This window comes from Ceratotherium simum, chromosome 5, assembly GCF_057802395.1.
Source record: "Ceratotherium simum simum isolate JZ-2026a chromosome 5, ASM5780239v1, whole genome shotgun sequence".
NCBI classification, from domain to species: Eukaryota; Metazoa; Chordata; class Mammalia; order Perissodactyla; family Rhinocerotidae; genus Ceratotherium; species Ceratotherium simum.
The window spans coordinates 83,376,412-83,399,280 of record NC_141904.1 but is presented as its reverse complement, the minus strand read 5'-3'; the positions used below and the strand labels follow the sequence as shown (position 1 = coordinate 83,399,280).

At 45.1% G+C, this 22,869-nt stretch overlaps 1 protein-coding gene across 5 annotated transcripts in view; it reads right to left on the bottom strand.

The window, feature by feature from the left end:
• MTMR14 (myotubularin related protein 14) overlaps positions 1–16,332 on the bottom strand; it is a 46,585-nt gene extending 30,253 nt beyond the window's left edge. For 3 of the 5 annotated variants that reach the window (XM_004443406.2, XM_087431424.1, XM_014797615.2), the window contains exons 1-5: positions 16,125–16,331; positions 13,920–14,068; positions 6,881–6,989; positions 1,216–1,291; positions 835–895 (exon numbers count right to left, since the gene is read on the bottom strand). In XM_004443406.2, coding sequence (XP_004443463.1) covers positions 835–895; positions 1,216–1,291; positions 6,881–6,989; positions 13,920–14,068; positions 16,125–16,280 — 551 coding nt within the window. In that variant the 5' untranslated portion in view covers positions 16,281–16,331. Of the gene's footprint in view, positions 1–834; positions 896–1,215; positions 1,292–6,880; positions 6,990–13,919; positions 14,069–16,124 lie in introns of all 5 variants that reach the window. The other 2 variants (XM_004443405.2, XM_004443407.3) reach the window with 1 other exon arrangement.
• Between the last annotated feature and the right edge of the window lie 6,537 nt (positions 16,333–22,869).

Here is a 22,869-nt window from a genome sequence, read left to right as displayed (position 1 = left end):
ATGGCCTGGCTGAGGCAGAGGTCGCCAGATCCCAGAGGAAGAGCCAAACATTCTTGAGCACAAGCCAGAGCCAGTGCTCTCGGAACAGGCAGAACCTGGGCATAGCAAGATACCTTTTCATGCACCGAGCCATGATTTTGGGCAGCTGATCTCACTAGGTGCTCATATGCATCCCAGAGACACTTGACATCAGTTAAAGACTTTTTCCACGTGGTATAGTCCAGGCAAAGGAGCTTTTCCAAAATATCCTATAGTGTTGTTCTCTAAAAACATTTGGAAAGCAGGTAGGAATAGTGTGAACCAGCCCATTTCCTCCCTTTAGGCGGGCCTAAAATACTTCTTTGTATCAAGCTCTATTATGGCAGCAATCATGCAGCTGTGGAACTTCTAGTCTCTATGTCTCCCACATGGGGACTGTAGACCTTGCCCTGTGCCTCAGCAGCACATGTGCTGTGTGACACCTGGTAGGCTGGTCAGCACCCTGGCCGCATCCCGGACACTGTAGGGCTTGAAGACCCACACAGATGTCTGGGCCTTGTCTCAGACCTGCGGTAGGAGAACTCTAGGTTTGGGACATTCTCTCTGGGATCCTGATGTGTGGCCAGGATGGAGACAGACCGCTCAGGTATTCAACAAAGTCAGCTGTAGTGTGAAGCTACAGGATGGACTTGAACAACGCTACTTCAGGGGCACAGATTTCACAGTGGGAGGAAGGGAGCCAATCCACTTACCTGGATCAGGGATGAATACACACTATCAGTATGAAAAAGGCCACCACTGGTCAAATATCCCATCCCCAACACAAGCCCAGACCCATAACAACCTGGCACTGACCGATGAGCACAGTCTTCCTCCGTGACGTCCTCTGCATCTGCCCAGGCATCATCTGCTCCCCCTGCCAGAGAAACCTGTCAGTCAGTACTGAGGCCCGTAGCACAGAGCTCCAGCCAGGGGCTTCCCAAGCAGCTTCGTCCCCCACCCCTCCCAGCTCCACCTCCAAGGACAGCCCTCATGTCTCTTTCAGCACCAGATGCCCCATATGCCTGGCAGTCTTCTTTACCCCAAGCATCTCCTCAGGTGATGAAAGAAAGAATCTCTGGTCTCTCTCCAGCTCACTCGCACCCTCTACCTATGCCACTGTGGCTGTGGGTGGCTCTTGTCTATGACTGGGCTCTTGTTCTTAGTCACAGAGGGAGGATGCAGCTCAACACTCACCTGAGAAAATATAGTTGTAGCCAGTGCGTCCATACAGCTCCCCCCATCCAGCCAGTGTGGCCGACCTGCAGATGTGCTGGGAGAGAAACAGCATTTTCAGGATCAGATGGTTGTCTAGGGGTTTTTGTTGTTGTTGTATTTTCTAGCTTTACTGAGATATAACTGACATATACCATTGTGTAAATTTAAGGTGTACAACATGCTGGTTTGGTACATTTTTACTGTATATTCTAAGATCATTACAATTGTAGCTTAGCTAACAACTCCATCACGTCACATAATTACCATTTCTTTTCTGTGGTGAACATTTAAGATCATCTCTCTTTGCAATTTACAAGTATAAAATACAGTATCATTAACTTTAATCGCCATGCTGTACATTAGATCTGCAGACCTTATTCATCTTATAGAAGTTTGTACCCTTTGACCAACAGTCAGGTGGTTTTCTGAAGTACACACAGTTGAAGGAACACCTGGGACTCCTGATTCTTCCAGGCCAGCAAAATGGGTCCAGGAGCACTCCCCAAAGTTTTATCGAGGCCACAACATTTAATCTGAAATACGCCTAGAACTTAATCTACAGCCTCTGTCAAGGAGATATCTCTCCCAAACATGAGGCACCAGAGTGTTACTAACAGTAATGGATAGAGTCAGTGGTTGTCACGTGTGTCCCTGTATAAGATGTGGTGGTTATTGCATGTGTACGTGTGCTGGACGTGGCACTGCAACATTCACACCATCTTTTCACTGAACTGTCACAACGAGCCCATGAGGTAGATGTGGCAGGCAGCAGACACTGTTGCTGCTTCACAGATGAAGAGAAGAGAGAGGGGGCAGGGAGGTGAAGCAAGGCGTAAGGTCATACAATGAGGGGTAAGCTGGGATTTGATGTAGACCCACCTACCTCCCAAGTCTGTGTGCTTATCATTATTTGGAAGTGTTTAGCAAAGGGGTGAGCAGAGCAACCTTTGTAGCAGGAGGGCCAATTAAGGGAGAAATGTTTTGGGACTTTTTTTAAAAGAAATTTTATCTTCTCTCCCCACTCTACCAGGGAAATGAAGTAGCTGTAATTATGCTTACATGTTCTTTTACTCTTTTCCTCATCACTGAAGGACCATTTTGATAGCTAGAATTCTAGAAACCAGGCAACTAACATGAACTTCAATATCTAATTTTAAGGGTGCATCTTTAAATAAACTGTGTTTGATGAGATGCAGTAGGACTGGGGGAATGGGAGGAGACATCTGGTGATAGGGAAGCAAACTAGCCCAGAGTTTAGCTAAAGGCTGGGAGTGGCGGTAAGGGTGGCTAGGAGAATACACTACAGAGAGGGGAAGCTGAGAGATGACAGGTAGATCGTGAAGCTCATTTCTGAATGGGTCACACAGCCTGGCAATGTAAAGTGAGTCACTGGAAGACTGCAAAATACTACTTGAAGGCTTCTCCTTCTCTACCTATAAGATAATGGGAAGGAAACAGTTTTGCTGGGAACCACCGGTCATTTTCTGGCTTTCTGAGGTAGCAGCCTGGAGGAAGGCGGCAGGTAGTAGAAAAGCAACCTAGACATAACCTGGGGCGGGGGGTGGGGGGTGGCGCTTTTTCAGTGCTGGGGCAGGAAAGGATTCATGGGAAGGTTGTCCTGGAAGCCCAGTAAGAAGGACTTGGGCTGGGATTCCTGCTGGTCTAAGCAGGATGCAATGAGGTGGGGTGGGAGGGCTGCTTAACCTTTTCTGGGTCCAAAAGCATTTTGAAAATCTGATGAAAATGTACAGACCATAGTTTACCTACATTTCCAGTGGTTCCTGGTCTCTCCCAAGTCCATCCATGGACCCCTCTCTAGCCCCTGATAAGAGCCCCTGCTCTAAGGGGACCAGCCCAGTAATTAGGATCAGCAAAGCAGAGAGCTGTGGCAGGGAAATATCAATCCCCAGGTTGAGAGCCCCTAAGACTCTAACAGTAAGGGAGGAGGTCTGATTCCTGAGAGCAAGACAATGGGGGCGTGTGGCTTGTTTGAGTTCCAGCTCAGCCAGCATGTGCTATCATGCCCACCCTCCCCCACCATCTAAGCTGCTGGCACCAAATCTCACTCTTCTTAGCATTTTTTTCTGTTAAATCTTTTCAGAGCAGACACACATCCCCTCTTTGGCTTTTGAGCTTTGAGACCATTTCTTGAATTCTTTTCAAGGTTCAGATACCTCTTTCTGCTCTCAGTTCTTCTCCCATATCCCTTTGATCTGTCCTTGTCTTTTCAGTAACTTAGGCAGCCAGACCTGGGCCCAGACGACTCGGCAGATCGAGAAGAGCAGGCGAGTTGGCCAACTCCCCAAGTAAGGCACCAAACTCCACAGGGTGGTCCTGAGCCAATGCCTGGGGGAGGCTGTACCCCACTGCAGAGTCTAACCCCTGACCCCTGCTCCCTAGCCTCATGGCTACAATTCATAACTCATCATTTCTGCACTTTAAGCTTAGCTCTTGACTGCAAAGCAGGATGCATTCTGAATGCTCCCCATTTACCTAAATAGAAATGGCCTCTAATTCTGCACGTGGAATATCACTCTGTAGGATTTGCTAATAGTAACCAACTTGGGCACTCAGAATAAAGGTGGCTGACCTCTGCTCCCAAGCTCTCAAAGGAGGAAACAAAGAGAAAGGTGACTTGTCCCAATTTTAATTGTCTAAAAGCCAGATACAAGCATTGGGGGAGAAAACCGCATGGGAGAACATCTTACCCTTGAATAATTGAACTGAGTTTTAAAAAAATTTTCATATCTTATTCAACCCAATATATCCAAAATATTATGTCAACATGTAATCACTTTAAAAATTATTAATATTTTATATTTTTTGTACTCTTTAAAACCTTATATGTATTTTATACTTATAGCACACCTCAACTAGGATGCTATATTTTCAGTATTTAAAGGGAAATGTAGTCCTGCCCAAAATGAAGTTGTATTTAACCACAAAAATTCTGCATTGCTTCAGCTATAGAATGTAAATTAACTGAAAGGAAATAAAATTAAACTTTTAGTCCTTTAGTCACACTAGCCATACTGAACTGAGTTTTGAAGGAAGCAGGAAGCAAGCACTTCTTAACATACCTCACTTCCCCAACCTGGCAGAGGCAGATGCCTCTGAAGGAGTGTTGGTAATAAACACTGCCATGACTGCACCAGCTACCAAGTACCTGCTGGGTGCCACACATCTCTGAGGACAAGATCTCCACTTCACCACAGAGGACATTCTCCTGCCTTCCCAATCTTCTTCTCAATGTCTTGTTCACTTGCCTACCTTCCCCACTCACTGAGCTCCATGAGGACAACGACTGTCTCATTCATCTCTGTCCCCTAGAACCTAGCACAGGACCCACTACTGCTTTATCCAAGAGCAGTATCTTCCTGCTGAGTGGGCACTTACAAGCTGGGTGGGCACTCAGCTAGGTGCTAGGAGGACAGCAGTAAAACAAGGCCTCTGTCCTCAAAGGGATTACAGCAGAGAGGAAATGACAGACGTTCAAACATACAATTAGAATAAACCATATGTAAATAGGTATTAAGTACATGAACACTGATCGAGTCAAGAGAAGCTAATGGGTATGAAATGATATCCCACTACCTGGACAAGAAGGTGCAAAGGGAGAAGAAAGCAGGATTAATGGCAAAGCCCTCATGAACATATAAGAATGCCAAAGCCTCCTCAGAATAATCCCTTGAAGCAACTCATCACCTTCCCTCTGAAATCAGCTGGCCTAGGGCTCTTTTCTCACAGGCCTGCCTCGTCTGTAAATGCTAATAATCTGCCACTCAGCTCCGCCACTAGACTAAGCTGTTCAGTGCGGCTTTTCCCAAATGCATTCAGGAAAGTTTCTTACTCGTGGCCTGCAGACAAATGAGTGAGAAACACCAGACCTGACAAAGCTACACAGGTCACCCTGCTACATGACTTCTCAGAGCCTTTACTATGTCAATGGACACATATCTACGTACCTATGAATCTGGAGGTTGGAGGTCAGGTCACTCTAGTATGCGGTATTTCTCATTCTTGTTTGACAGAGAATGCTTTTCACAAGCACATCCTTAAACTACTGTTCTATGTAACACACTTTGGGAAACACTGGTTTGAGTATTTCCTATGTAACTTCTAGTGACAAAGATGGAGTCTTTAAACTGGAGTTCCAATAACTTCCAGGAACAAAAAACTTCCCTAGGGGTAAGGGAACAAATAGCTTTAAGATGATCAATTTCTGGGACTTAACTTCCATACACACTTTTCCCTAAAATCGACCTGTCCATGAAAGCCTTTGGCCAAGTCTCCTTTCCTACTTCCTCTTTCGCAGTTGCCCTGTTCCCATTTTACGAAATACAGGCACACTAAGGGACCGACACAAGCCTCACATCTCTCCTCCCCGCTGCCCTGCCCTGGCCCTCAACCATGCATGCTGGGTAACTGCAGCTGCAGTCTGTAAGCCATTGGGACCACAGCACATGCGCTCAGATATCTGCTAAATGAATAAAGAGACTATGTCCTTGCGCACCTCCCCCACTCCAGGCTCTACTTTAGTCCATTCTCCTGGACTTCCTCAAAATGCTACCTACATCCTGTATTTCCCTGTCCAAAATTCACAATGGCTCTCCTACCAATACAGACATCTTGGTCAGTGTCTGGCCTCCTGCACTCAATCCCTTCCATGCTTTACTCCAACACGTACCTTCCATTCCAGTCAAGGAGGTCTCCGGGCCTTTCTTGTTCCTGCCTCCATGCCTTTCCCCATACTGTATCACCTGCTTGGAACACCCTCCTACCCCTTTCTGCCAATTAGCATTCTGCTTGTCCTCCAACACTCTCAAGCCAAGTCCTGATCACTTAACGAGGCTATCGGTCTGTCAGTCCACACTGCTGCCCCTCTGAGTTCCTCTTACACCACACCGTGTGACACTAAATTACAGTCTGGTAGCCTGAGGGAGTTTTGCATAGGTTCAAATCCCAGATCTCTAGTTGCCTAATGTAAACTTGGGGAAGTTATTTAACCACTCTGACCCTTCATTTCATCTGCAAAATGGGAACATCACTTACACCAAAGGATGATGATAAAATAGGTGAAATGAAACCATATTGGGGATCCAAATTAACAATAGTCACTAGAATAGTAGCTCCATGAAGGTAAGGATTTTTGTCTGCTTTACACGCTGACGCATCTTTAGGCCTGAAACTGTGCCTGGCACATAATCCGCACTCAATAAATACTTGGTGAATTATAGGATTGAAAGAATGAACAAACAACAATGTATTGACTTAACTTGATCTACTCTAGCCCATAAATCTTTGATGCAGGCATGATTATTATTCCCATTTTATAGAGGTGGAAATGGAGGCCTTCCACAGACAAGAAGTAACAGACCCAGGACCTGAACTTAGGCAGTCTGGCTCTAGAACACAGGGTGGGGAACACTGGTGTGAATATCCCTTCCCTACCTAGACTCATTCTTGAAGGTGGTATCAGAATTGGCCTGTTTCTCTGGGGCCTACTTCCCACAACACCAGGCACCCAGTAACCACCCAACACTCAGGGAGCAAATGCCAAGAACAAGAAGACCCTATACTTTGCATTAAGCCAGTTACCCCAGAAGAGGGTCTCAGGGAGTGCAAGGCTACAGCGTGGTCTTACCTTGCCCTTGAACAGGATCACTGGGCAGACAAACCGTCCTCTGCACCTGGCTGTCTTGCTGCGGTAGACGAGGTCTTGCAACTTGCTCACTTGCACGGTGCTCTGAAACCTAACACATGGGCAAGAGAGGCAGGTCAGGCTGGCTTCTAAGTGAGCATTTTATGTATGTATGTCTGTAGGGGTGTGTGTGTGTGTGTGGGTGTGTGGGTGTGTGTGTGTTCACACAGACCACACGCTAGGTCTGCATATATCTGTGTGAATAATCATTTGAAATTTAATAAACGCTATAATTCCTAAATTCTAGATGATGGATATATTAAGTTTTTCAGGAAAAGAAACAAGTGCCATATTATAGGTATTAAATTTTAAGTCATCCTAATTTCAGAATCTTTAAGATGAAAAAAAGTGAGCTAAACTGAAGACCTGGTATATAAAAAACAGAAATATACATAGTAAACTGAATGTTAATTATGTCTAGGGTGTCCAGTTTTTCACTCTCAGAGTAAGACGATAGGTGCCCTGGGGATCCTCTGGAAATCACAGGGCCATTTTTGTGATCTTTTAGGGGGATGGATAAGATGAAGGCTCCGTTCCACACAGCTATAAGCCTCTGATATCTCATCAACATTCCAACTATCTTTAACAGTCCAAATAGCCAACGGGGCAGAGAACACTGGAGCAAAGGAGGGGAAAGAGAAGCTATTTGTGGCATTGAGAGGCAGTTAATGCCCCAGATTTGGTAAGAGAGCTTCCAAAGAACATGAAAGAGTCAGGTTTAGAAATGGAGTCCAGCAAGTTACACCCACATCAAACCATAAGACCCCTAAAACAAGGGTCTACTCTCATAGATTCACCTACTGATCCTTAGCAAAAGGCCCCACATCAGCCAGTCAGAGCTTCTGGTAGCAAGAGAAACAGGAGCCAGGAAAGTTACCTGGGAAGTGATCCCAGCTATGCAGAGTAACTGAGTAGAAGGGAGGGCAGACACTCATGTTCCCTCCTTACAAGGGTTGAGCTCCCAGGTCAAGTCCTAGAGGGCGTTTAATTCCTTCTACATCCTAATCCTTCTAGGGATCTGCGTGTTATTGCATGGCACATGCATACAAATAATTGTTTCAGAAGGACTAAGTTCAGTGACTCCCCACATCTGTGGCACCTTTGAAGCATATCTGGATACTGCTGCCATTAACAAAAATACAAAGTCTTCTAAAAACACTGCTGATTTTTTAGTAGCCTTCATAAATATATTCTCAAGCTGCAGTTACTGAAAATATAACTACTATCAAGTGAGGGTCTGAAATTGAAGTTAAAAAGGGGTCTTCAGGGCCGGCCCCGTGGCTTAGCGGTTAAGTGCGCGCGCTCCGCTGCTGGTGGCCGGGGTTCGGATCCCGGGCGTGCACCGACGCACCGCTTCTCCGGCCATGCTGAGGCCGCGTCCCACATACAGCAACTAGAAGGATGTGCAGCTATGACACACAACTATCTACTGGGGCTTTGGGGGAAAAAAATAAATAAATAAAATTAAAAAAAAAAAAAGCGGTCTTCAAATAAAAATCTGGATCAACAGTTTGATGATCTTGGAAAGAGAAGAGAAGGTAAAGTAAGAGGACTTACACTTCCCATGGTGTATTTTTCTGTAAGGTCTGATTTAAGATGTTATGTTTTAAATCAAGATTCTTTTCTTTTTTGAAGGGAGGAGGAAGAATGACAAACTTAAAGAGGCTGGGTGTCTCTTCAAGGTGCCTGTAGGGTGACATAGGCCAACCAGCCAGCCCCTAGAAAACACGTGGCTCACTGAAAAACCACATTCTGCTGCCTTCCTCTCATTCAGTTTCTCTATGAAATAAAAAGGCAACGATTGCCTAATTAAACGCAGACTCCATGGGAATATAAAACAGCACATACAATACTGCTCAAAGTAGTCTTCCTCCCACCTCTGGTGGCCCCAGGCCATTTTCACAGATCTGGTCAGCACCATTTGGTAACTGACTCTCACTGAGCTCATACCAGTAGTCCTCTCTGAGCTCTAACGCCTTGAAACTAAACTGCATTTGATGCTCCCAGGTTGAGTCCTTCCATTCAGCAAACTCTCCACAAAACCAAGGTGGAGAACATGCCAGTATTTCCCTCTTAGGGGTTCTGGGCAGTCTTTTAATGTAGAGGCAGGCACACTTTTTCTTGTTAGACTAGCTGGTGGTTCATTTTCCTGGTTCCCCTACTCAAAAAACCAGTTTCTGTTCTCATTAGCTTCTATCGTTATTATCTCTTGGCCTTAGAATCTTTTTCTTGCAGTGCTAAGCACTGAGCTGTGTCTGTCACATGATATTCATATTTGAATGACTCAATGTAGGCTTGTACATTTCTGTCTGTAATAAAGACACTGAAATTTCTGGCAAGATGTTGCCAGGTGGTGAGACTTCTTTTGATATTTATTTAAGTGAATTATTTGACTGGATTTCATTTTTCATGAGTGTCATTTACACACAAACTATATTCAAACAAAGAAAAAAAAGGTATTGTCAAAAAAATGCATAACTTCCAATGAGAAGCTTTCCCAGACCAGCACCACACTCCCAGACTAGGTTAATCATTCCTACTATGAACCCCAAGACTTCCTGAGATACATGTTACTGCTGCTATCATTTAATAGATACTTGGCAAAAAGCAGGTCTTACACCCACATTCTCTCAGTCCTCATTAGCCCCATTTTACAGAGGAAGTAGCTTAGCGAGTGAAATCACTGGCCCAAGCTCACAGCACAGGTCAGTAGGGCAGCTGAGATTCTGTCTTATGGGCAGACACTGAAGCCCAACATCTTAGCCATGTGATACTGTGATTTATAAGAAATATATATTTGGTCTTTGTCTCGTGTCTGGCACACAGCTTCTAAAGCCCCTGGAATTTCCTGTGACAAGAGCAATAAAAGTCTTTTATGTTAACAAGCTGACTTTTGAGAAATCCCTACGTTACCTGATGGGGCTGGGTGCCAGGGAACCAAGCACGTGATTAGAGGGTTGGAACCTCCAGTCCCATCCCCTGATCTCTGGGGAGGAGACAGGGCTGGAGACTGAATCAATCATGCCTGTGTAGTGAAGCCTCCATAAAACCCCAAAGACAGTGTTCAGAGAGCTTCCAGGTTGGTGAACATGTGCAGCTATGGGGAGAGAGGCGTGCCTAGAGAGGGCATAGAGACTCCAAACTTCCCACATACCTTCCCCTATGCATCCCTTCCATTTGGCTCTTCCCGAGTTATATCTTTTTATAATAAACCTGTAATCTAGTAAGTAAAACATTTTTCTGAGTTCTGTGAACTGCTCTAGCAAATTAATCAAACCCAAGGACGGGGTCATTGGAACCTCCAATCTATAGCTGGTTGGTCAGAAGCACAGGCAACAACCTGGACTTGAGATTGGCATCTGAAGTGGGGGCTGAAGCCTTAATCTGTGGGATCTAAGGCTATCTCCAGGTACTGTCAGAATTGAGTGAACTGTAGGACACTCAGCTGGTGTCCGAGAAACTGGTGGTGTGGAGAACCCCCTCACCCCACACACACATTAGCATTGGGTGCAGAACTTTAACCACTATCCCCTAATGGCTCACCTGTACTTCCCTAATTCTGGCTCTTGTTACACTGTCATTCCGTATTTACTGGTCTGTGTTACCTACTAGACCTAAGGGTAGGGACTTCATCTACTTGGTAGGGCTTCACACTGGATCCCTGGGATCTGCCACATGGCAGCAGCTCAATGAACACTTGTTGACAAACACATTTCTTGGCTATTCAGAGACCCCCCTGTCCAGGCTTCTATTCACAGATGATAGGCTAAACTGGGGAGGCAGGTTAACAGGACCAAACCACTTTCTGAATCCAGTTCCACCCTGTTTAACTCAGTCTAATTAGTGTTATATTAACACCAAAGCCAGAAATGCAAAGAAGCAAAAAGTTCTACTTTTTCCACCTAAACATGCATATACTTCCTTCTCTTCAACACACAGGCATGAGCCACTCAGTATCACTTCAAGGTCTTGGAAAGAGTGAAAAGTAAAAACAAACTCCAATAACTCCCCTATGGTCAGGGATGTACCACAGTGGTTGTGGCCTGGAAGGTGAGGCCCTGCTAGACAAGGTGGGAGAGCCAAGGTGGTGACAGAAAGAAAAGGCAGACAGGTGGAAGGAGTAGAGTGAGGAAGACCCAGCTTTTAACCCCACTTTGCTTACTACCTCTGTGATCTTGGGCAAAGGCAAATTACTCCTCTGGCCTTCAACTTCCTCATCTGTACAAGGCGGGTGACACGCTTTCTTCACTGGGCAATTGCAGGACTTGAGTGGACTAGTGCGTGAAAACCTAACACCTGCTGAACAGTAGGCACTAGACACGTTAATTTCCTTTTCTATAAGGGCTAGACAGAATCAGCACTGAATGTGTTTCCTTCCAGACAAAGCTTCTGTGAGGCAACCAAGACTGAGTTCCTTAATGCACTGCTACTACAGGGTTTGGACCACCTGGGGGCTGGTTAGAAAACGCAGAAGCTCAGGCCCCACTCCAGACTTACCAAGTCAGATTCTGCATTGTAACCAGAGCCCCAGGTGATTCATTCACGAAGGCAAGTTGGAGAAGCACCACCTTGACTACAGCTGAGCTTAATATCAGAGCGTCATCAGGGCACAGACACAAAACCAGCAGCCAGCACTGAAGAGGTGGAGAGGAGGGCAAGAGCAAGGAAAAAGAGCTCTTGTCCAGAAACTTTAGTTTACGGGTTTGCAGAAGGTGAGTTTACCTAACTCTGAAAGAAGTTAGGAGGAGATAAGAACCATAAATAACAGGGCTATCACAAAGCCCAATTCTTTTTTTTTTTTTTTTTAATTTTTATTTATTTATTTTATTTTTCCCCAAAGCCCCAGTAGATAGTTGTATGTCATATTGCACATCCTTCTAGTTGCTGTATGTGGGACGCAGCCTCAGCATGGCCGGAGAAGCGGTGCGTCGGTGCACGCCCGGGATCTGAACCCGAGCCACCAGCAGCGGAGCACACGCACTTAACCGCTAAGCCACGGGGCCGGCCCTACAAAGCCCAATCCTTGAGGCTCGGAGATCCCGGGAGTTCTTTGGTTATACAACCAAGGACAGGATATGATTTCTGTGATCTACATACAATCCGCTTTTCTAATACATTCATTTTTCTCAGTGAACCCCACAACCTTGTGAGACGGGCACACTTATAGACATCCCCATTTCACAGATGAGGAAACTAAGGCTTAGTCCTTAAACTCCTCCAACCCAGTTGTCCCTCTGCTTGAAAGGCCTCTCTGGCTCCCTGTGGCCTGCAGCAGCTGTTCTCAGACTACAGCGTATGTAAGACTCATCTAGGACGCTCTCTGGGAATGGAGATTCTGGAAACTCTGATCAGAGGGCCTAGGAGGGGCCCTAGAATCTGTGCTTTTAATGAGTACTCAGGGAATACTAGCACAAGAAAACCACTAACACTCACAAGTCCACACTCCTCGGCCTAATGATCAAGTCCCAATACAAGCTGGTCCCTAAGGACATTTCAGGGAAATTCCTACTCATCCTTCCAATTCCAGCTCAAAAGGATCTCCACCATGAGATCTTGCCAAACATTCACAAGGCAGGCAGAATTAAGCATTCTCCTGGTTTGCCTACAGCAGCTTCTCAAACCTTAATGTGCATACTAATCACGGAGGCATCTTGTTATGCTGTGATTTTGATTCAGCGGCTCTGGAGCCTGAGATTCTGAATCTCTAACCAGTTCCTGGGTTCACTGATGGGCATGCTTTTAGCGAGGGCCTGCTGTACTCTGCAGCGTGACTCTACTGTAGCACCCATCATAATATTGCATCCACAGGGCCAGGCTTTCACAGATATTGTTGACAACAGTTCCTGGAATTCCCTGAAAATCAGCAGCAAGCAGGCAGACTAGGGCAACAAACTTTGAGATCAACATAAAGCATTTCCTGGAGGCTCAATGCTGTGATTATTTGTGTCAAACAACTGCTACCATTTACTAACTACCTGTGGGCTGCATCCTGTGCCAAGTGCTTTATGTCTGCTCTGGTATGAACTGTTACCACACAGAAAGCACTCAGGCCTGGGTAGGCTCTCAATGAATGGTAGCTCTTATTTCTTTTTTTTTTTTTTTCTGTGAGGAAGATCAGCCCTGAGCTACATCCATGCTAATTCTCCTCTTTTTGCTGAGGAAGACCGGCTCTGAGCTAACATCTATTGCCAATCCTCCTCCTTTTTCTCCCCAAAGCCCCAGCAGATAGTTGTATGTCATAGTTGCACATCCTTCTAGTTGCTGTATGTGGGACGCAGCCTCAGCATGGCCAGAGAAGCGGTGCGTCGGTGCGCGCCGGGGATCTGAACCCGGGCCGCCAGCAGCGGAGCGCGCGCACTTAACTGCTAAGCCACGGGGCTGGCCCAATAGCTCTTACTTCTAATTCTTACAACAAACATGTTAGGCTTATAACAACCCCATTTATCACCAGGGACTGCACCAGCCACTTTTCTAAATAAAGGTAGAGACTTACTGATGAGAAAACTAAAAGACAAAGAGGTTAAATAACTTGCCCAAGTTAGTTACACAGCCAGCAAGTGGGGCAGCCAGCATGTAAACTCAAGCAGTCTAACTCCAGACTCAGGCTCTTAAGCTCTACATATATTAAGTGCTCTTAAGCACGTTGACACAGCATATCTCCCACCCACATTCTCTTAAAAAAGGACACTGAGGTTCAGAGAGGCAAAGGGTGAAGTCAGCTGTCTTAGGACAATGAGCTCTAGGGCGGGAGTGAAATCGAAGTCCAGGGCTGTGATTCCCAACCCCTGGGTCTATGCCATGCTACCTTGCCAATCTAACTTATCAAACCCTGAAGTAAATAAAAGTGCCAATAAGGCTTAACACCCGGGGAAACTGAGTCTGCCTCTGCCCAGCTCCCTGCCCAGCTGTAGTCTTCCTGGCCCTGGGGATGAGCTATCAAGGCCTCCCCAGACATGCACTACTCTGGTCACACGATGCTCACGTGTCTTTCTCCTTCTCAGAACTCTCATACTCCAGGAACACGATGTGCTGGGGGTAGTGGCCGCAGATATCCCCATTCACATTTTGGATCACGCTGTAACAGTAGTCTCGGCCAAACAGCTCCAGACATCTCTTCTCAATGCGCTCAACCTGCACAGAGGAAGAGATTTGAGCATAAAAATGCTGTGGATCTGAGTGTGAGAATTAGGCAGTTTTTGACCTGGAGAAGTCACTGGGACTGACATGTGCCTCTGTGATTACTATTCAATGCCGAGAAGAGACACATTGCTGCGTCACAGGCCCTAAAGGTGTAGTTCAGGGGCTGACCCGGTGGCGTAGCAGTTAAGTGCACGCACTCTGCTTCGGCAGCCCGAGGGTTCGCAGGTTCGGATCCTGGACACGGACTGACGCACCGCTTGTCAAGTCATGCTGTGGCAGTGTCCCATATAAAGTAGAGGAAGATGGGCATGGATGTTAGCTCAGGGCCAGGCTTCCTCGGCAAAGGAGGAGGACTGGCATGGATGTTAGCTCAGGGCCAGGCTTCCTCGGCAAAGGAGGAGGACTGGCATGGATGTTAGCTCAGGGCTGATCTTCCTCACAAAAAAAAAAAAAAGAAAGAAAAAGAAAAAAAGGTGTAGTTCATTAACCCATATGTGGTACACTTTCGGAGGGACTGTGAAGCCCTCAACAATGTGGTGAAATTATGTGTGTTAAGCATTTGAAGGAGAGAATTACAGCTTTCACTAGATTCTCAAAGCAGTCCATAATCCATAAAGTATTAAGAACTTGCTCTAGGTTACTTTAACTGGTAGTAATCCACTATCTTCCCTTGGCTCCAGCTTCTTCCCCATTCTCCACCCACAGACCAGTACCTAGAAACTCTAGTTAGTGTAAAGAGTCAAAGCTGCAGACAAAGCTTTCTCTTTACACACCATTTGCTTAGGAAACAGAAGGAACAGCTCTCCCTAAAATTGCTTGTTTTGTTCACAGTTCAGGGAAAGGTGCACTAGAAAAAAGGCATAAGACCCGTAACATCTTGAAGAGTTTGCAAGAGATAAGGAGTCTCAGGAGGCTTTAAGGCCAGCTGCAGTGAAAGTCAGGTATAACTTAAGACAGCTCTAATCTTCAGGGACGTGTAAGGTGGAAGAGGAGTCCAGCAAAACAGACCACTACAGCCACTCAAAAGACCAATGGGGAAGAAAAAACTCACAGTGGCTTAAACCAGGAATCCTTAAATTTTAAGGTGCGTATTATTAAGAAGCCTGTTTAAAAAATGCAAATTCCCGGTTCCCATCCTCAGAAATTCTGACTTAGTAGGACTGGGTGGGACCAAAGAATCTTTATTTTTAACAACCACCCTAGATGATGCTAAAGCAGGTGGTCCTCAGGCTAAGTTCTGAAAAATACTCGGTCGTTTTGGAGAGTGGGGAAGTCCCAACATTACTGAAGTCTTCGCTGGGTTACTCTAGAGACTAGTTAATGCCAACCGCGGAATGTCCCAGCACAGGTAACTTCTGCAGCCAAACCAGAGTTTCACGGCCCAGGTTGAAACACAATCCCACTGGAAAACCTGGTGCTAAGCCTGCCAAAACCACATAGGGAATGAGAGATGGAAGGGTCAGCAAGATTCCTACTGGACTGCCAGACAGTGCCTAGGGTGGGAATGGCCTGACCAGACTGGAAGTCTTCCAGGGCTGGTGATAAGGAGACTGAGGTTGTCCTCCTGCTCTATAGGGGAAGGAAAGAGATGGGCCTAAGTCTCAAGTCATGCTGAGACTGTATAAGGAGGCAACACACTCGGTTCATCACTGGCCTCCATCCTGCCCCCGCTACTCGTGGCCCTTCATTCTAACCTCTGACGTGGAAGAATCCTCTAGGCTTTATCTAGACACTGGTAACTTTTGCCCCCTACACCTTATGTAGGGTAATAACCCTTCTCAGTTCCTCCTCTCTAATCTCTGAATCTGGCCCCTGAGCTCTGATCCTTGATCTCCAAACCCCTTGTCTCAACCCAAAAGGACGTCCTCCTTTGGCTCATTCTGACCTCAGTTTCTCCTTTCTTGGTTTTTAAACTGGACCTCTCCTCTCCGGGTCCAGACTCTGGGAACTTTCCTCGCTCTCTTTCTTCTGACCCCTGACCTCAGCCTTCCCCCTGAAAATCCCCAAGCCAGGGACCTTCTCCTGCTCATGGCGCCTCCGGACTCACCTTAGAGCCGCCCGTCCCGCTGCAGTCCTTGGCCCGGTACTGAGTCCGGGAGAACTCCTCCAGCAGCTCCCCGAGCCCCGGCTCCTGCGGCGGCGGATTGCCCGAAGAAGCCGAGGACCCCGCCGAGGAGGCGGCGGCGGCCCGAGCGCCGGCCATGGCCCAGCGCCGCGTCCCCCTCAGCGCGCCCCAGCCCGGCCCATGGCTCCTGCAGGAATCTACCGCAAGCCCGGAACCTCCCGAACCGCCTCAGCCAGCGCCTTCCCCTTCCCCTTCCGGCCACGCCCCACTCTGCCGGATGTTTACTTCGGCTCTGGCCAATCGGAGCGCGGGACTCGCGCCCTGCCCCACGATGACCGGCCCGCCTCCGACGAGGAGCGATCCAAGTGGTTTCGGGGAAGGGGGCGGCCACCACTCGCAGACACCTCGAGCTCCACCCCACGGGGTTTCCCCCGGGGAAGCCGGGCTAAACCACTGGGGCTGCAGGGGGGTAGGGTGGGAGGGGGAGACAGTGCCGGAACTAGGAGGAAGGAATCATGGGAAAGGAAGAGTGGAATCAACCATTAACATGGAGAGGAGGAGGGTACACTTGGAGACAACTAATTGGTGTTGGCAACTGTAGTAATAATATTAACTAATAATAAAATAGCCTTCATAATGCACTTTACTTGCACTGCTCCTCATAACGTCCCTGTGATTATAGTGCCGGTATCCTCAACTCATTTTATTGAGGAAGAAGCCGGGAGTCATAACTGGCTTGAAATTCTATGATTGAAAAGCCCCATATTCTTTTTCTTTAATTCTTCTTCTTTTTTTTTTTTTGTGAGGAAGATCAGCCCTGAGCTAACATCCATGCCAATCCTCCTCTTTTTGCTGAGGAAGACGGGCTCTGAGCTAACCTCTATTGCCAATCTTCCTCCTTTTTTTCCCCCAAAGCCCCAGTAGATAGTTGTATGTCCTAGTTGCACATCCTTCTAGTTGCTGTATGTGGGAAGCGGCCTCAGCATGGCCGGAGAAGCAGTGCATCAGTGCGCGCCCGGGATCCGAACCCCGGGCCGCCAGTAGTGGAGCGTGCACACTTAACCGCTAAGCCATGGGACCAGCCCTAAAGATCTTGATTTTAGTGAAGGAGATTTGCCAGAGATATGAATTCAGCTGCCTTCTAACTCCTCCACTCTAACAATCAAATCTTGGGCCTGGTTTGCAGCATAGTCTGGCCTCTAGCTGCAGAAGATGAAGGTTTCCTTAGGTACCACCATGAAGCCCTTCTGGCTTTTTACACATCTTAAAGGTTGTCTGACTTGAGCTTGTTATTTGCTTTCTTCAGAGCTCCTGTAGAAGTGGATAAGTCAAATAGTGTCTCAATTCTTATAATTACAATTGTCCCTGTGTCTTTCAAGTACTAGAGCTGTTGCCTAGGCTAGTGCATTACCTTCCACCAGTACTCCATCTCAATTCATTACAGATAAGTGTCATCGTGATGCTACAGCATGCCAGGCATTATCACCATTCTTCTCACATCAGCAATGGGGTGTTTCTTACCATACAATTCACTAAAACTATTCTGAAGGTCTGTTTCCTGGGACTACTTCCAGGACCAACTGCCATCCTTTTGCTTCCCCCAGAAGCTGCCCATGAGATAAGGGTTTGTGTGCAAGTAGTTAAAGTGAGGAAGTGATCTCCAAAAGTACCTATAGAGGAGTGGAGAAGTGAGATAAATAAAGGAAGAATGCCATTTCAGAATGCACTAACAAGCAAGTGATTGCTGTGGAAAACAGGCTCAATTCTTCTGGGGACCTCTAGAGACCATGACAGAATTGGATGAAGGCTGCTTCAACGGCACTAACTCCCTGGTATATCAGCTTTCTGAACAGGCATAAGGCATGCTTCTGTGCCCAGGGACAGCCCCTGGGCTTTTGGTAGGAAGCTATTGGCATGAAAATGAATAATGAGTGCTTAGGGGATACAGGCAGTGCACTGACAGTAGCTGCTAGACGAACTCTTCAGAACTCCTATCTTGAAGTTCTAGTTCCTCTGTGGTGGAGTAGCTGGTATCAGTCTTAGCTTCTTGCCATTCATAACTGTAAATCTAGGCAATATATAAAATAACTGCAGCACCGGACAGCAGCTAATGTGGGTGATGGTTCTTGACAGTAAAGAAGCCCACAACGTGAGCCCCACATTCACACTGGCTCTCTCCCTGAGGACATTTTCCAAACTGTGGGGCATGGCATAGAACCCAAGCATAGAACGAGTGGAGGAAACAAAGAACGGGGTTTGAGGATATCAAGTGGCTGGGAATTGGGGGGCAGAGTATCAGAAAGAAGAAAGCCTTAGAGAAGGAGCCCTGGGAAAATCTGCCTAAAAAGTCTTCTTGGGCCCTGGAAACTTCTCAGCTGAGAATTCGTGGGGCAAGATTCTGGAAGGCCTCCAGTGTCCAGAGAAGAGCTGCTTGGACACTGGAGACATAAGCAGAGATTTCAGAGACTGTCTGGTGCTAGGGAGACATTGGATTTCAAGTCCAGCAAGAATGGAAGAACGTGTTGAACGCCTAGGGCTTTCAGCTGAAACACTAAGTATAAGGACCAAGCCTGTGATAGCCAGCTTCCAAAATGGCTGCTAATCATCCTTCCCTCTTGGTATTATTATACATGTTACAATAAACGTTTCTTGTTGTTTTAAGCCACAAAGTTTTTGGTTAATTTATTACACATAAATAGATAACCAGTATAGATTTTGGCGCCAAAAGTGAGGCGATCCCTCAACAAAAATTTAAAGTGTAGAGGCTGGCCCAGTGGTGTAGTGGTTAAGTTCGTGCGCTCCACTTTGGCGGCCCAGGGTTCACAGGTTCGGATCCCCGGCATGGGCCTATACACTGTTTATCAAGCCATGCTGTGGCAGGCATCAGGCACGGATGTTAGCGCAGGGCTAATCTTCCTCAGCAAAAAGAGGAAGACTGGCAACGGATGTTAGTTCAGGACTAATCTTCCTCACCAAAAAGTGAAACACAAAAAGCTTAAAATGTAAGCAGTGGGCTGAAGCTGGAAGGAATTTGAAGATAGTCTAAAGGGCCTTGAAGGGACTATTTGAAGCAGTCCACTGGCTTTTATGGAAGCTTCTGGTGAGGACTTAAAGGAAAGTGAGTAAAATGTTATTGGAAAGTGGAGGAAAGGAAATCCTTATTATGTAGAGGCAGAAAGTTTAGCAATATTGTTGCCTGTGGTAACGTGGAAAATAGAAAATATGCCCAATGAACTGGGTGATCTAACTAAGAAGACTTCCAGGCAGAGTGATAAATGAACCATTTGGTTTCTTCTTTCTTAAAGTAAAATGTGAGAGGAGAGAAATAAGCTAAAGGAAGGAATGTTTTTAAAAAAAAAAAAAAGAGCCAAGAATTGTTGGGTTTGAAAATTCAGTTTCTCTGGATGAAAAATGATTCTAAAATTAAGAAATGTTTTTTGGGAAAAGATCAAATCCAGGGCACTCTTAGGTAAAAAAACAGTCTAAAGATGAAGCCAAGAATGTGAATGTAAAATCTTTTGTTAGGATCTCAGAAAGACCCAAGGCAGTCACTTAGAGAATCTTCCAAACAATAGCTTCTAAGAAGCTTAAAGATGTTGTCCCTGAGAAGTCTCAGCAGAAGCCCAAATTAGAGAAAGACTTATCTTGAAGATATTTGTATCTGAGGCTTTTGTCTAATGGAGGGAACCCCAATAAGATTCATAAGAGACCCACAAAGTTTTTAGAGGATTGTAGTGGCAGAAACACTGCCGGTATTGACTGAAAGGAACAGAGATAGTACAAAATTAAAAAGATGTCTAGACTCCCAAATTTCTGCAGACAGGAAAAAGATAGAGAAAACTACTCAGTTGAACACAAACTACCTTTCATTGAAAAGGAACCAAGATCCCTGTTGGCAGAGCCAAGAACTACAGAGAATTAATTCCTAGGCCTTGAGTCTCAATCAAGAAACTATCAGCAGAGGCCATGCTGGACTTCAGAATTTCTATGGACTCCTGTGTGCCTCTCTTTCTTCTCTTTTTGGACAGAAGTGTCTATAGCAGTTATTTGATGCCTGTCCTGCCATTGTTATTGGGGTTGTGTGTTTGTGTTTTTGTCTGTGTAGCAGTTAACTTAGCTCTTTAGTTCACAGGTCTTCAGATTAAGAGGAACTGTTATCAAGGCATAAGCATCTACACATGGGCCTGATTTAGGTGCTAGGATTATGGACTTTGACCTGATGCTGTAATGGGATGAGACTTTTGGGAGCCTTGGGTGGAGAAGAGTGTATTTTGCTTGCTGATGGAATGTGAATAATTGGGGGCCATATAGTGGATTGTGGTAGCAAGCCTCCAAGGTGGCTCCCAATAATCATCACCTCTTGGTATTCATGTGTTTGTGTAGCGTCCTCCACATTGTATCAGGGTTGGTCTATGTAACCAATAGAATACAGTGGAGGTGACAGTGTGTGACTTTTTTTTGGGGGGGGCAAAGGAAATATTCTAAAATTGATTGTAGTGATGGTTGTATGACTCTGTGAATATAATAAAAACTTTTGAATTGTACACTTTTTTTCCCCCCAAAGCCCCAGTAGATAGCCGTATGTCATAGCTGCACATCCTTCTAGTTGCTGTATGTGGAACGTGGCCTCAGCATGGCCGGAGAAGTGGCGCATCGGTGCGCGCCCGGGATCTGAACCCGGGCCACCAGCGGTGGAGCGCGCCCACTTAACCACTAAGCCACGGGGCCGGCCTGAATTGTACACTTTAAATGGGTGAATTTATATGGTATGTAGATTATATCTCAGTAAAGCTGTTATAAAAATGCAAACTAATCTAGGGTGGTAAAGGTCAGAATAGGGGTTTTCTCTGGAGGAGGGAGTTATTGATTGGGAAAGGGCATAAGGGAACCTTCTGAGGTACTGGAAATGTTTTATATCTTGATCTCAGTGGTGGTTACATTTAAATATCTGTGAAAAAATCATCAAGGTGTACACTTAAGATTTGTTCGATTTACTATAAGGATGTTATATCTCAATAAAAATTTAACTACATATATATATATGAAATGAAGTATTGATATATGCTATGATATCTATGAATCTTGAAAACATTATGCTAAGTGAAGAAAGCCAGTCACAAAAGACCACATATTATATGATTCCATCAATAGAAAATGTCCAGAGTAGGCAAATCTTTAGAGTCAGGAAGTAGGCTAGTGGGTGCCCAGGGCTGGGGGAAAAGGGATGGGAGGATTGAGAGGTGACAACTAAAGAGGGTTTCTTTTTTTAGGGTGATGAAAATCTTCTAAAATTGATTGTGTTGCGCAACTCTGTCAATACACTAAACAGCACCGAACTGTACACTTAACATGGGTCAATTGTATGGTGTATGAATTACGTTTCAATAAAGTTCTTTAAAAAATGAGGACAAAATAAAGATGTTTTTTGACAAAAAAAATTTCTGAGAGAATTAATTGCCAGCAGTCTTGAACCATAAAAAATATTAAAAGGAGTTCTTCAGGCTGAAGGAAAGTGATCTCAGAAGGAAGCATGAAACTACAGAAAGGAATGATGAGTACAAGAAAAGGTAAATATGCAGATAAAAAGAAACAAATATTCACTGTTTAAAACAACAGCAACAATAACAGTATCTTTATACTGGGATTTATAACATGTGTAAAAGTAAAATACATGACAAAAGTAGCACGAAGAGTGAGAGAGGAGTTAAATGAGTTAAAGTATGATAAGATTCTTGCATTGTTTGGAGAATCGAAAGGCACGAATTTAAAGTAGATGTAATAAATCAAAGGTCATATTGTAGGCTCTAGAGTAACTACTAAAAGAATAACAAAAGATACTAGTACAATTAAAAAGCTAATAGAAAATAGAAAAAAAGTGGAATAGTAAAAAGTAAGTGATTAGTGAAAGTGAGAAAGAGGAATAAAAGAAAAAGAACATATGGGGAAAATAGAAGACACATTAGCAAGACAGTAGTCTTCAGCCCAGTTATATTGTAATTATATCATATGTCAATGATCTATAGGAATAAATCTAACAAGAAATTCAAGATCTCCACACTGGAAACAACAAAAATATTGCCGAGATATTAATGAAGACCCAAACTAAGGAAGAGATATTCTATGTTTATGGATTGGAAGATGTCCATTCTCCCTACATTGATTTACAAATTTAACCAATTCCTATGAAATTCCAGCAAGCATTTTAAAAGACATAGATAAGCTGATTCCAAAGTTTATATGGAAATATAAAGGACTTGGAATCATCAAAGCAATTTTGAAAAAAAACGGAAAGATTTATACTGATTTCAAAACTTAATATAAAGCTATAGTGATCAAAACAGTGTGATATTGTTATAAGGATAGAGTAATAAATCAATGGAATAGAATAGAGTCTAGAAATAGACCAACACATACACAGTCAATTGATTTTTCATCCAAGGGGTCAAGTTAATTTAACTGGTAAAGGGAAGTCTTTTTAACAAATGTTGCTGAAACACCTGGTCATCTATATAGGAAAAAAAGAACCTCAACCCTATTTCATTCTATATACAAAACAGTTCAAGGTGGTTCATAGATCTAAACATACAATTTAGAACCACAAATCTTCTGGAAGAAAATATAGGAGAATATATAGGGAACTGAGGTAGGTAAAGATTTCTCAGATGGAATACAAAAAGCACTAGCTATGGGCCGGCCCCGTGGCTTAGCGGTTGAGTGCGCGCGCTCC